The sequence below is a fragment of the Tubulanus polymorphus genome, chromosome 9 (genome assembly GCF_964204645.1).
Source record: "Tubulanus polymorphus chromosome 9, tnTubPoly1.2, whole genome shotgun sequence".
Lineage (NCBI taxonomy): Eukaryota > Metazoa > Nemertea > Palaeonemertea > Tubulaniformes > Tubulanidae > Tubulanus > Tubulanus polymorphus.
In genome coordinates this window covers 1,720,551-1,735,084 of record NC_134033.1, presented here as the reverse complement: position 1 = coordinate 1,735,084, position 14,534 = coordinate 1,720,551, and the positions used below count along the sequence as shown (strand labels likewise).

General features: G+C 43.4%; 2 protein-coding genes across 2 annotated transcripts in view; both read left to right on the top strand.

Moving 5' to 3' along the window:
- Positions 1-6,880: 6,880 nt before the first annotated feature.
- LOC141911194 (uncharacterized) lies at positions 6,881-8,714 on the top strand (the record flags this gene model as incomplete). Its single annotated transcript, XM_074802174.1, has 3 exons — positions 6,881-6,890; positions 7,414-7,480; positions 7,585-8,714. Coding segments are annotated over exons 2-3 (1,185 nt in total), but the record flags the coding sequence as incomplete, so codon positions are not given.
- A 1,327-nt stretch (positions 8,715-10,041) lies between these two features.
- The window catches only part of LOC141911192 (E3 SUMO-protein ligase RanBP2-like), a 28,224-nt gene continuing 23,731 nt past the window's right edge, over positions 10,042-14,534 (top strand). Inside the window, exons 1-7 of the mRNA XM_074802172.1 lie at positions 10,042-10,238; positions 11,010-11,077; positions 11,560-11,717; positions 12,126-12,172; positions 12,569-12,628; positions 12,716-12,946; positions 13,849-13,979. Of these exons, the coding sequence (XP_074658273.1) occupies positions 10,101-10,238; positions 11,010-11,077; positions 11,560-11,717; positions 12,126-12,172; positions 12,569-12,628; positions 12,716-12,946; positions 13,849-13,979 (833 nt within the window). The 5' untranslated portion in view covers positions 10,042-10,100. The remainder of the gene's footprint in view (positions 10,239-11,009; positions 11,078-11,559; positions 11,718-12,125; positions 12,173-12,568; positions 12,629-12,715; positions 12,947-13,848; positions 13,980-14,534) is intronic.

Below are 14,534 nucleotides of genomic sequence, written 5' to 3'. Positions count from 1 at the left end.
ATAGTCTAAAAATGTGCAACTGGTCTTGCACGTAGTAAAGTCTCTTTCGCCCTTCGTGATGTATGCTAGGTAATTCCGAGTTGGCATTGGAGTGAAGAGCGGTTGGTCAAGTGTAGTCAACTCAACACAATATGAACGATTGAAACTGGGATTCAGATTGGTTAGAGGAGCAGAACTTAACCTTCTTTAAGATCTTAGTTAAGGCTGGGTTTCAATCTTACGATTGGTTATACGTTTAGGACGCATTGATAATGGCATAACCAAAACCAAGTCGGAGCACACGAAACACATTCGACAGGAAATATCGTTTGCTTATTGCTACGTTATGACTAATTGCTGATGGCTGATGTTGTAATGCACCGTAAAGATGCAGTTCGAAGAGTTGCACCCTTATCCCCTGGCAGGGATTCTAACCGGATGGTATCGCCACCCTGCGACACTAGTGTAGACCAAGTGTGCAGCTAAATGCCCAGGTGTTTCCATTTATGGTTCTTCCGTAAAATTTGTCTCAGCGAACGGGCAATCTGGTGGTAAACCTGCACAGGTACCTGCGTTCTGTGTCTAGTGTGGCACGGTTTAATGCGTGGCTGAGTCTAGCAATGTCGCCAGGTTCGAATCTCCACCGAAGGGGAATAAAAAGTTGATCTGTTGAAATTTCAATCTTCATACATCATTATATTTAAGGTTTTTAATGTAACGACATTTTGAAAATGTGATAAGTGCTCCCAGTACAAAGTCCATGAACTATCAGAATGTCAGTCTATCGAATTCTAAAAGAGCTTCCAAAGTTTATCTTTTATTCCACGAGCACCGCAGATTCTAATCTTGCGCCAACTGAAAGAACTACAGGAGCTACTAGAGACATACTTGAATCAATGGTGATCAATCACACAATGCCATCAATACAACATTTTTGTTGGGTAATTCTGGATGTCAGGTTGGTGCCTCTGAAGTACTTTCATCGTGGGATCAGGTGTCACCATGTTGCTAGTCGATGAAGTCGGTTTACTCGGCAAAAGATTAATTGTGGCTCTAATGTTGACACCTAGATCTGGCCATCATACGGACTTATTTTCCTAATTCTTGCCGGTGTCGACATTGGTTCATTAGTTTACTGTAAATATATATAAATGTACATAGTTATCACTTAAACCGATCAGGGGTGGATTTTAGGAGGAACAACGTGGAACGTGCTCCCTCTTTTTGGAAAAAATTCTTGATTTAACATCATAGCGCATCATGTCTTTCTTTGTTCTCTTTTTGAAAAAGGCATTGTATATAGGATTCTAATTTTGGGTGCGAATTGAGTGGAGTCGACTGTACCTCGAATAATTCAATCTCCTTAAAAGTCCTTGTTTAGCTGTTGTCTATACCAGCCCCATTGTATACACCTGTTGCGACGTAAAAAGTGAAAATAAATTTTCCAGCAAATGAGAAAATGTCACCAAACGCAAGTTGCGAAAATAAATCATACGTAATAGCTGTGCTGGAGACAGTATATAAAGACCAGTGGTTGAGACGATCGGTGCATTGTTTGTGTCACAGTTTAAAGGTATGTGACTACTGGAAGAAGGACTGCATCGAGATCCGACATTGTGGTTTAGTTTTCAGTGTTGAGTTGTTGAATATACGTACATCGTCTCAGTCTCTCTATTTCAGGCATCCAATATGAAGTTTGCAGTGATCCTGTGTATCATTTCCACGGTGGCCGCTAGCTATTACGGTAAATAGTATTCTTTCTTCATTGATTCCGATCCGAATGTGTCGTTGATAATTTTCGTCTACGTTTCTAATACATTTCATTTTAGGCGGCGGAGGCTACGGAGCTGGTGGAGGTGGAGGCTACGGAGCCGGAGGGGGCGGCGGCTACGGAGCCGGCGGAGGCGGCGGCTACGGAGCCGGAGGAGGCGGCGGCTACGGAGTCGGAGGAGGTGGCGGCTACGGAGCCGGAGGCGGCGGCGGCTACGGAGCCGGAGGAGGCGGCGGCTACGGAGCCGGAGGAGGCGGCGGCTACGGAGCCGGAGGAGGCGGCGGCTACGGAGCCGGAGGAGGCGGCGGCTACGGAGTCGGAGGAGGCGGTGGCTACGGAGTCGGAGGAGGCGGTGGCTACGGAGGCGGAGTCGGCGGTGGCTACGGAGGTGGAGGAGGCGGTGGTTACGGAGGTGGAGGAGGAGGTGGTTTCGGAGCCGGAGGAGGTGGTGGCTACGGAGCTGGAGGAGGAGGTGGTTTCGGAGCTGGAGGAGGTGGTGGCTATGGAGCTGGAGGAGGTGGTGGCTACGGAGGAGGTGGTGGCTACGGAGGAGGTGCACATGGAGCCGGCTACAACAACTTTGGAGCCAACAGCCGCGGAGGTGGCGCTCACGGAGGTCATGCTGCCGGTTTCAACCGAGGATATGGCGCAAGAGGTAATGCTGCTGGCTACAACCGATTCGGTAACCGCGGAAACGCTGGATTTAACCAACGTGGAGGATACGGCGCTCAAGGAAGTCAAGGACACGTCCGCGGACAAGGTGCCCAAGGATCTTTCGCCGCCAACCAAGGCTACAACAACCTCGACAAATTCAACCAACAAGCCGGGCATCATAAGTCTGTCGATGCGGCCTGGAATAACCAATCTGGCGCTAGAGCTCGTCGTGGTTACGGAGGTGTTAGAGCTCAAGGTTCCAACAATGCCCACGCTGCTGGAGGCGCCCAATACGCCAGAGGAGCTCACGGCGCTGCCAGTGGTCACGCTGGATTCGCTAATGGCGGAGCTGCCGGATACAATAGGGGTTTCGCTAAAGGCGGAGGTGCTAATGGTTTCAACAAAGGTTACGGAGCCAGAGGTGGATACGCCAACGATGCCTATGGCAACAGCGGTCATGCTGGCGGTTACTACTAAACTCTTACTTGAAAGACTTTATTCCTTCGTTAGAAAAAAAGGTAAAATCTCAAAATCTCGCCACACAAATAGTAAATATTAACTTGTTTCGAGTGTTCTCAGTTTGTTTGCTCGATTTGAGAAAATTTTATCAAAAACTGATTAGAAACGTCGTTTTACATAACTCGATAGGATTCATCAGTAGCGCATCTCCAATTCAGTTTCTATTAATGTCTATTTTTGTAGGTTGCAGTTGAAAACTTATTGAATGTCGTGGTTATGTCTTAGCGTGCACTGTTTCTGTTTGTTGCTGTAGTTACCATTGTTGCCGTTGTTGCTAATAATTCAAAAATTGATTAATATATATTAATGGATTGAATTGAATTTTCTCTCTGGACGACTCGGTTGAATAAAATTCCGCATAGCACTTTTAAAACACTATTCATTATTTGGCGTTTCTTTTATCTCCATGGGCTCTCCCTCTCATCACCTTCTCTCGTTTAGTGGAATTCATACGAAAATTATTCATTCTCGGAAATTTTGATTCGATTTCGAGGCCATAAACATTGGTTATAGAACTAAAATGAGTTTATAGTCTACAATGTTCCACTGGACAATGTCATGCAGTGAAGTCTCTTTCGCCCTTCATGGGGTATATATACCTAGTAATACAATTCCATTGTTGGCATTGGAGTGAAGATCACTGGGTCAAGTTTAGTCAACTCAACGCAATATGAAAAATTCAAACTGGGTTTTAGTTTGGTTAAAGGAGAAGCCTTCATTGAGATCTGAGTTATTGATGGGTTTCAATCTTATGATCGGTGATACATGCAAGACGAACAGATTTTGTCATAATCTAAAACAAGTTTGAACTCATGAAACACATTCGAGTAGGAATACCATCAATTGCTCTTTTATGCTGGTAGCTTATAACTCATGGCCGTTGACTGATAACTGATGACTGACGTATCAATGCACCTTTTAATGATGTAGCTGTACGAGTTAAAATTTGTAAAAATTCTAATGTTCATACATCATTTATGCAAGGTTCTTAACAAATCGATCTTTGGTAAATGTGTTACGTGCTTTCAATGTTTTGCATTTCTCTGAGTCGCTGCAATGCACGGGTGTCAGTCTTATCACTAACTACAGGCTCCCAGAACATCGCTATCGAAATGAGCTCGCAAATTATCGCCATCCAAATGTCAATCGGTAACTACAAATAGTATACGAACTACTATATTTCTAATTTCACGACAGTCCATCCATCGATATCTAAAAGAGCTTCCAAAGTTTATCTCTAACTCCAAGGGCTCCGCCATTCCCAGTCTTGTGCCAACTGGAAGAACTACAGGAGCTACTGAAGACATACTTGAATCAACGACGATAGATCACACAACACCATCAATGCAACAACACTACGGTTGGGTAATTCTGGATATCAAGTTAGAGCCTCGGAAGCATTATCCGCCGCTTTCATCGTAGGATCAGGTGTCACCTTATTTCTAGTCGTTGTTAAAGTCGGTTTACTCGGTAACAGTTTTGATAGTGGCGCTAACGTTGACGCATAAATCTCGCCATCGTACGGAGAGATTTCTTAATTCTAGCCGTTGCCGAGAGTGGTTCATTATCACTAAATTATCACTTAAACCAAATAGTGAAATATGTGTTATATAAAGAAGGATAATCTGTTGCGCCCATGCGACGGAACAAACTGTAAACAAACCTGTACAAATTCGTGAACGGTTTATTCATTCCAGTGTCAGTAATGTTAGCATCTACAGAGGTTTGAGTTCTGACTGAAATGTTCAATCGCTTGGAGACAACTCGTTCTTCATCATCGGTAACAATGTACAATGGTGGTATTTACATGTTTACTGTACCTACTACGTGCACTAAGTCTCCAGAACAACGTTATAGGTCTTGGGTCGATCCGATCGTCCAACAATCGCAGTTAACCTTTCAAATAACGGATACGTTCTTCCAGTGGGTGAATACGCCTAGAATTCCAACATCTATGCACTGATGCGAGACGTTACGGCGTTATTTACCTTGCAAACTCTTAAACTGTGTCATCAAAATAGATAAATATATTTAGATTTCTTGATTTAAGATATAGGTAATTCGTGTATGTACACGTCTGCATGAATTTCAGTTCAGCCTGAAATCTGAATGTACCACCATAAAATTGGGACGGTTGTCCGAATTTCTTCATTTGTGTTCTCGATGATCTGAATGTTGAACTTGGTTAGGACGCGTGGAATATAGTGCTGGAGAACGTGTTCCGAACCTCGTGATAAATGTGTTCTAAAGGACTCATGGGTAACATACATTTCACAAAAACCTTTACCTGAGCGATCGGTCCATCGGGAAACCTTTCGGGGTGCTTTGAAGAAGCTTTAGGGGTTCCTCCCAGAGGCAAGCTGAAGAACATCCCTTAAGGTTCTTCTGAAGAACTATTTGTTCAAAGATGGCAGAAGAATTATCCACTTAACTCAGACTCAATCAACTCAAAGATAAGTTTTCTAACTCGGATGTTGTCACGCAGTATAATATATGATATACATTTAGAATCTTCATTGAACGTCCTTGTAACGAAGTACGAACATTATTCAATGATATATCGGTGGTACACACCAGATGGCACCACTTTATTCGGATTTTTGAAATACCCAGCTAGCCATTCATCAAAATAGGCTTAGATGTGTAGAGATCCCTCCAACATTTAATGTAATGTAAATAATGTATATGGATTGTTGATAAGGGGTCGTTCACTGAGTGTGTAGGCACGATAGAGGGAGGGGGTTCAGTGATAATGCGTATGGGGAGGGAGGGGATCTAAGCAGGCCCAGTATGTACGCACCATTTGATGCCTTTTTTTTATAATCAAATTCATCAAAATCAAACTGACATACGATACAAAAGAAAGATACCTGTCACGCGGGAATATCCCATTATGGACAGGTTGAACATATAATTACTACATAAATAAACATATGAACAGAGTGACACAAAACTAACGAATAAATAAAAAAAAACACAAAGAAATTGGGAAAATTAAAATGAGGACATGCTATCAGGGTAGTGGTAAACGGTCGCTAGTTTTGCAAATGAATTTGGATGAGAGAGTGGTGATCTTAGTATTAGTGTTTAAGTCAAGCAAGGCTGGGTCGCCAAAAAGAAGAAAATTACATTTTTCAGTTAGGTTTAGGGAATTGAGATAATGAGATTGCCTTTTCGTTACAGCATTGAATAACAAATTGTTTTACTTCGTGCTATAACTCAATAACACAAAGAAACAATTTAAACAAGTGATGTTGTTGTTCTAACGATCATCGTGATGGTCGCCGCATCAGCGGAATATTGGAGGTAAAATGACTTCTTGAAGTTGTTTAGAGGAGTCAATCCAAGTATCAAAGCATAAGATTTGCCACGATTGTGTGGGTTTCATCACGAAATCCTCGCTTGCCACAGTAGTGGTACCGGCACTAAATTCGGATCGGTCACTTTTTGTGATGGTTACGTAAACAGGCGATCAACAAGCTTTGATTCATATTCCCACCTGTTACCACCGTCTGTTCGTCGCTAAGGCGATTTATAAAGCCTGGCCAACACCGTCTGCAAACCATAAATCTAAATATACCATAAATAAACTTCGAATGTGCCTTTTCGAATTGCGACACAATGTACGCATGATTTTAATTGCTGTCGTCTGTCAACACCAGCTTGTAAAAACGATGGCCGAACGCGGCTATAAAATCGAACAGATTTAACCGGAGCTTCAGTTCAGGGCTTCATTTTTTCGCCTGTTCGAGTCTACAATTCAGGTAGGTTTTCACACGTTGATTGAATATCGAGCCGCCATTATTTGCTCTGTCGACAGAGATCGCCAGTGGTCAGTGGAACTAATGGCCAATCTGAGATCGCATCTGGTGGCCGAAGGAATAGCCACAAAGGTTCTTGTGTGACTCATATTCCGCCAAAGCTGTGGCAGGAGCCTTGAATTGGGGAAGACCGGAACGGTCGCCATGTAAAGGGATATAGAATTCCACACTAAGCATCGAGCTAGTGTAGTCTATTCAACGTTTCGACTATATACTAATAGTCATCTCCAGGAATACTGTATTCCTTGAGCTAGTGTAGTTTATTCAACGTTTCGAATATATCCTAATAGTCATCTTCAGGAATACTGTATTCCTTGACCTAGTGTAGTTCATTCAACGTTTCGACTTTATCCTAATGGTCATCTTTAGGAATACAATGCTAATACTCATGATCGTCATTTCCAGGTGATTATGATTATTTCGGAAGACGATATAGCCGGAGCGTTGAATCCAACTACCAGTTCAAACTCTATCTTTTATCGCATCATTAAAGTGTAGGATTATATATATTCGTCCCAATATGAATAAAGTGTTTCATCAATGGTGGTGTCCGTTACGCATTCACTCAACATTTGTGTCCCTTCTGGCATTTGACGGTTCCTGTGCAAGTATGTTTTGAGTAAAATTCTAAGGACGAATATAAATGAATTTTGAAATTACGATTTTCAGAGATTCTTCACAATGAAGTCTGCTGTTGTATTTCTATCGTTATTGATCGTCTCCGTCCATAGCAGCGGTAAGAGGTCAAACTCTTGAATACTGTTTGCATATTTCCTTTTTATGTTTCGAATTTATCTTTTAGGATATTTAACTCGTCTTCAATTCTTTATACACCTGCAGGTTATGGTGGATTAGGTGGATACGGCGGCGGAATAGGAGGAGGAATGGGAATGGGAGGTGGCTACGGAGGTGGTTATGGAGGTGGAATGGGAATGGGAATGGGAGGTGGCTACGGAGGAGGAATGGGAGGAGGCTACGGAGGAGGAATGGGAGGTGGCTACGGAGGAGGAATGGGAGGTGGCTACGGAGGAGGAATGGGAGGTGGCTACGGAGGTGGAATGGGAGGAGGCTACGGAGGTGGTCATGGAGGTGGAATGGGAATGGGAATAGGAGGTGGCTACGGAGGTGGAATGGGAGGAGGCTACGGAGGTGGTCATGGAGGTGGAATGGGAATGGGAATAGGAGGTGGCTACGGAGGAGGAATGGGAGGTGGCTACGGAGGTGGAATGGGAGGTGGAATGGGAGGAGGCTACGGAGGTGGTCATGGAGGTGGAATGGGAATGGGAATAGGAGGTGGCTACGGAGGTGGAATGGGAGGTGGCTACGGAGGAGGTATGGGAGGTGGTTACGGAGGAGGAATGGGAGGTGGCTACGGAGGTGGCATGGGAATGGGAGGTGGCTACGGAGGTGGCATGGGAATGGGAGGTGGTTACGGAGGAGGAATGGGAGGTGGCTACGGAGGTGGCATGGGAATGGGAGGTGGTTACGGAGGAGGAATGGGAATGGGAGGTGGCTACGGAGGTGGCTACATGGCCCGCCCACACGGAGGCGGTTTCAACAACTGGGGAGCCAACAACCACGGAGGTGGTGCCGTCGGTGGATTTGGAAACGGTTTTAACCAAGGTTACGGCAACCAAGGACACAATGCAGGTTACGGTGGATTCGGAAACCGCGCTGGTGGTGCTTTCAACCGCGGAGGAGCTTACGGAGCTGCCGGATCTCGCGGAGGTGTCGCCGGACACGGAGCCAAGGGTGGATTCGCCAATGGAGGTGGATTCAGCAACGTCCAAACCTTCAGCAATAACCGCGGTCATAACCGCGCTATCGACCAGGGCTGGGATAACAGAAACGCCCTCAGCGCCAAAGCCGGACACGGAGGCGCTCGCGGTTATGGCGCCCAACATGGACACGCTGCCGGAGGTGCCCAATATGGTCGTGGAGGTTTCGGCGGAGCTGCCGGTCACGGAGGATTCGCCAATGGCGCCGCTGGTGGCCATCGTAACGGATTTGCCAACGGTGGATTCGGCAATGGATTTAACAAAGGTTTCGGAGCTACCGGTGGTTACGGTAACAATGCCTTTGGTAATATGGGCGGTTACGGCGGTTGGTACTAAACTACCCAGGAACCTTTTGCTGCACAACTTGTAGATACGCAGGTAATTTCATTGACATTGATAGAGATGATTAATAGTGTTCCACAATTTGTGATACTGGTCAAACTCACAATCGTACAAGTCGCTAGATTACTAGAGTAGTCAAAATTTTTGAGTCTCAATTTGTATTTCCAAATCAATTTACTGAGTGTAGGTCTTCATATGAATAAGTCATGAATGTAATAATCGTCTCGACTAAATATGACGACTTTAGTGAGTTCGAACGTATTTCAAAATTTATAAATTTATATCCAAATAACCCTGTTTCTATGATTGGATGGTATGCGTACCGGTACTTAAGTAGATTAATCTCAAAACATTCACAGATTCATAGACTTTGTTGAAGCAAAGCCAACTCGCTAAGTCGAAGTAGTCGGGACAATCATTTTGTTGCTGCCTATAAATCCAAATATTACAATCTTAAATTGAATTTCAAGTACAAATTAGGACTAGAAATAAGGGGAAACTAATTCAGTAATTTCGCGACTTATCAACACTCTATCAACACAGAGTTTAACGTTTATTTCATCTTCTTTCATTTCAGTTGAAATCATTGAAAAGCGTCGGGTTTAGATGAACACGTGGTACCTCTCTTCAAAACATGCAAGCAGCTGAACCCAATTATTCAACCCAACATTTCCGTGTCACCCGTTACGCTAAATAAAGCCAAAATAACTCGAAAAACATCACATAACTCTTCATTTTCTCCTCTGGAATTTGATTCATCGGGGTTGACTCGGGATTGACGCGATCTGGTAAAATAAGATTTTCTGGCAGAAAATTCGCCGGAAAATTATAAATACGAATGGGAAATAAATTTTCCACGCGGATTCGCGGGGAAATCTGGAGGCTGGCAATAAATGAATGAAAAATATCCCAACACGCTGTCATGTGTAAGAAGTAAAATACTATCTAAAATCTCATGGGAAAAAGACGGCATTCTAACTGCTCGTGTACAAAACAAAACGGAGTCCGCATATAAAAACCGCGGCCTTTATTCGTGCATGCGGCGCCACCGCCAAACTGACCGACCGGAGCCGGAGATGTAGGCACAGGGAAGCGAGTAGAGACACGGGCAACCCGTCGGACTATCCTACCGCATTCCGAATCGCAATACGCGATATAGCGTTATCCATCGCGCCGAACGAATGGAGAGGTTTCAGACTTTTTCTGGCTGAAATTTCGGTGCGAAATAAAGCGAAAATGTACGGACAGTACTGGAAAAAATACAAAGAAGAGAAGGCGGCGAGCAGTCCGCGACGGTTCGCGGTGTTCAAGACCAAACAGGACGTCGACTCTCACGTCTACGATATACTGAGTCGAGTTAAAGATCAGAGAGAGGTAACGTCACTCACTCCTCGCGCTGGCTTAAAATACTTACATCATCATAGAATTTCACCAAGAATCTTAGTGTCTGATGTACCACAGTTGGTTACACTAGGATCGTAGAGCGACGGAGATCACTGGTGGAGACAACCGCTGCCAGTGCTGGGTGAACATAGAATGAATCATTGATTAATGTCTCATTCGTTGGTTAAGCGTGTTGAAGTGAAATTTGAAATTTAGATAATTGAATTAGAATAATTTGAATTCTCAGGCTGGTATGCCGCCTTTCTTTTAGTCTTGTTGAGCAATTTTTCTAAATATACTTTTACTTTCATTTATAAATTTCAAATAAATTAAGGCAAAATACAAAATCACTTCCGACCCTGGCTCGTGGGGGAGGGGGTATAGGGTTGGGGTGGTGCGTTGGGTGCGAAAGGCACCTCCCCACAAGATCCTGAGATCCACTAGTTATCAATGAAAATTTATTGGATAACTTTGTTATATGAAATATTCACTAACTTTGACTGACTGGACATGTCTCTAAAACGTTTCAAATTTCCTCTGTGGGAGGGCCCCTAAATCCCCCGCAGGGAAGTTCGCCGTCAAATAGTGAGTTCTGCTATATCTGAATTTGTACCCAGGCCTGTATTTCCTTGACCTTTCCAAATACCAAAGCTATTTAGGGATCAGGGGAGTGTTAGTCGGCACCGGACTGCGGTTTGCCTGCTAGTTTCATTAGTGTGGACCGAACATGTGGCTAAGTATAATTTCATTGTCTATTTTTAGCGTAATTCTAAAGGCTTCACGATCGGGAACCTTTACTTCAAAGTGGATGCGTTCGACCAGGCGGAAAAGTAAGTTAAAGAATTTTGACGGTCGAGAGTTTAGGCCCTTTGGTCTGATTGCGAGTGGCTAATTGCAATCGGGCAACTGCGACACCATTAAAGATAAAAGCGGGGTGGCCTAGGCCTAAAACCTGGAAATCAGGGAAAAGTCTGGAAATTTTCTTTTCTTAAAAATAATCAGGGAATAGTTGAGGAATTTTGTAAAACAGCTAAAAGTCAGAGAAATAGCGCGTAAAATCAAACAGTTTCGGTCTATGTCTTAGATAATTGATTGCGTTTATTCATTGGATTCTTAGCAGATCGAGTCAGGGAAAACAACGCGCATGTCAGGGAATAAACGAATAAAGTGGCCTGCCCCCTGTATTTGAATTACAGCATTCTTTTCTGTAGCGGGTGGCTCCAAGAATATCCAAATGTGCATGTCAGGGAATAGTCGGGGATAAATGGTCATGCTGTCAAACTTTTCAAATTCATTTCTGTTTTTTTCCCAGATATGTCTGCGCGTTTCTGAGTCAAAAGGAGAATTACGCGCCCGCGCATAAACTGCTCGGTAAGATCTACGAGGCGCAGCGCCACCTGGAGAAAGCGGTGACGTCGTTCAGGCGTTCGTTAGAATTGGACGCGTCGCAATCGGACGTTTTAATCAAAGGTACGAGAGAACGAATTCATTTCTGGGATAAAAAGATTTTATTGAAAATGGTCCCTGCGACATCTGGATTCCTTAACCCTTTCAGTGCGGACTAATTAATGCCCTATAGTGCTGGAGATAATTAGAAAATTTTGAAAAATTCCACCCTAGTGTGCTGAATAACAGGAATACCACTATAGTGCGTCAACACCGTGGTGCGGTGTATCCTTAGTTACTAGTATTTCACTATGTTTGACAGGTGCTGCCATCTTTCAATAGAGATAGAACTTAATTACACCAATACACCACAGTGCAGTGTACTAGCAAACTATCACTGATTTATACACCGCACTGCGGTGTAGACGCACTGAAAGGGTTATAAAACGAAAGTTTGAGTTTCATTTTACTTATCTCCATATTTATTTACAGTTTGTGAACTTTATTGTCAAATGGACATCGATCCTGGAATAGCTCAGGTACGATATTAAGGAACGCTAGTCAAATCCCCCTACGACGTCATCGGTTTGCTTGCTGGTGATTTGACCGACCGAATGGCTAACACCAGGGCTCGGTTTCACAGAGAAAGTTTAACTAAAATTTTTGGTGTAATCGCCATTGGTTACTTCATGTTTTCAACGAGGACAACAATTTAAACTTCACCGTTTTAGGGTTAAACTTTTTCGTGAAACTGGACCCTGTTGGTAATGATTTCATAGGTGGATTAATGATGGTCAGCCATCGATTCTTAATGCATCAAATTACTAGTAGAGAATTTGATGATGTCATAGGGGGATTTACGAACGCTGACATCTTTTCTGCAGGTCCATAGGTTGGTATGTCTTCGTTTCTAAGAATATTGTTCGTATTTTCAGTTTTGGGCGGAAGAACTGCAGAAAATTCACCCGTCCCATGAAGTAGGCGTCAGACTGAGGGTACGTCGAAAAAGTCGCCGATAATTTCTTCCGGATTTCAATCGAAACGACGAATTTTTTATCGAGAATTTTAATTTCGTTTTCTAGGAAAAAATCTACGAAAAAGGCGGCGAGCAGAACGACGATGAACTGTTGGAGTTGCTAAGCAACGTGTTGGTGAAAGACCCGCGCGACGTGAACATGCGCGTGAAACTGTTGAAATTGTTCATCCACTCGGAGCAGTACGCGAAGGCCTACGCGCATGCGTTAGATTGTGAGAAAACAGCCGCGTATCCCGACAGTTTACACTGGTATCAATCGCTCGTCGAAATATTCGAGGTAAGAATTTCTGACGGAGAACCGAAATATGGCCACGGTCTGGACTGAGAGTTCGACTTAGGGTAGCCAGGTCGTGGGTTCGAACCCTCACATTACCGTAGTGTCCCCGGGCGAGATATTAATCCTAATTGCCTCTCCACCCAGGGGCCGGTTCCATAGTCGTGACTTAGACTTAAGACTAGTCTAAGACTCTTTTAGTTCTATAGCTAATCTAACAGCTTAAGACCAGTCTTGAGATTTAAGACCACTTTTGGACTTAAGTCTCGACTATGGAACCGGCCCCAGGAGTAAATGGGTACCTGCCCTGATAGACACTTCTGAGCCCCTAGCAGCTGCTCGGATGTTACATCTCCCCAGGGAGAGATGACTGATAAATGGTTAGAGTTTATAGGCTAGGGGTAATGATACTGGAAAGTTAGATGCTCTGAACAGCTTTGCTGGATTTAGCGCTCTAAGACACATCATTATTATTATGCGAATTAGACAGCCCACTCCTCGGTGGGTTTGAGGAGTTTGATTGATTTAAGAAATTGTGAAAAAAATTATGTCTGCTTGAAAAAATGTGAATAGTAATGAGAAAATCTGAATAAATCTTTTAAGTAAAAAGTATAGTGTCCGCAAAAGTATTTCGATCCCCTATGAGAAGTAAATGAGATTATTCTTATCCGTCCAAATTGTGATCAGTAATTATCGGCTTTGTACCTGAAAATATGAGAAATATCGTGATTATTTCGAGAAAAATGTCGGTCGAAATATTTCGATCCCCTTTCAAAGCCAGGTACGGCGGAACTGAGAATTTACGCACACGCTGTATTGGAGTTGAATGATTTTAATCTATCTCCAGATCGCGATCGGTAACCACCCGCATTATTGCACCTCGACGTAAATACTTGATTTTACAGGTTTATAAAGATGAATCTGGTTTGACGATCGACACCGATTTCCATTTGAATTTCCTGCACGCGTTGAACTGTCAGCTGGCGTGTACGTTACAATCTAAAGGTCCGGCTGATTGTTCGGACGTCTTGTTCAAGTAAGTCGGTCTCTACTCTCCGTAAATCACCTTATGACATCATCATGTTGTCAATCGATTTCATCTATAAACCCTTCTACTAAAGATGTCTGCTTATAGAAATCCCCCTATGACATCATCAAATTATCCAGTGATTTCATCTATAGACACTTCTAGAAAAGACGTCTGCCTCCATAAATCCCACTATGACATCATCAAATTGTCCAGTGATTTCATCTATAGGCACTTCTAGAAAAGATGTCTGCCTCCATAAATCCCCCTATGACCACATCAAATTGTCCAGTGATTTCACCTACAGACACTTCTAGAAAAGACGTCTGCCTTCATAAATCCCCCTATGACATCATCAAACTGTCTACTAGTGATTTGTTCTATAGACACTTCTAGAAAAGACGTCTGCCTCCATAAATCCCCCTATGACATCATCAAATTGTCCAGTGATTTGATTATAAATCCCTCCACAAAAGATGTCTGCCTCCATAAGTATTCTTATGGCATCAGCGTCATCGGTTGTCTGACAATTTTCAATGGAAATTAACTTCGAAAAAAATCAAA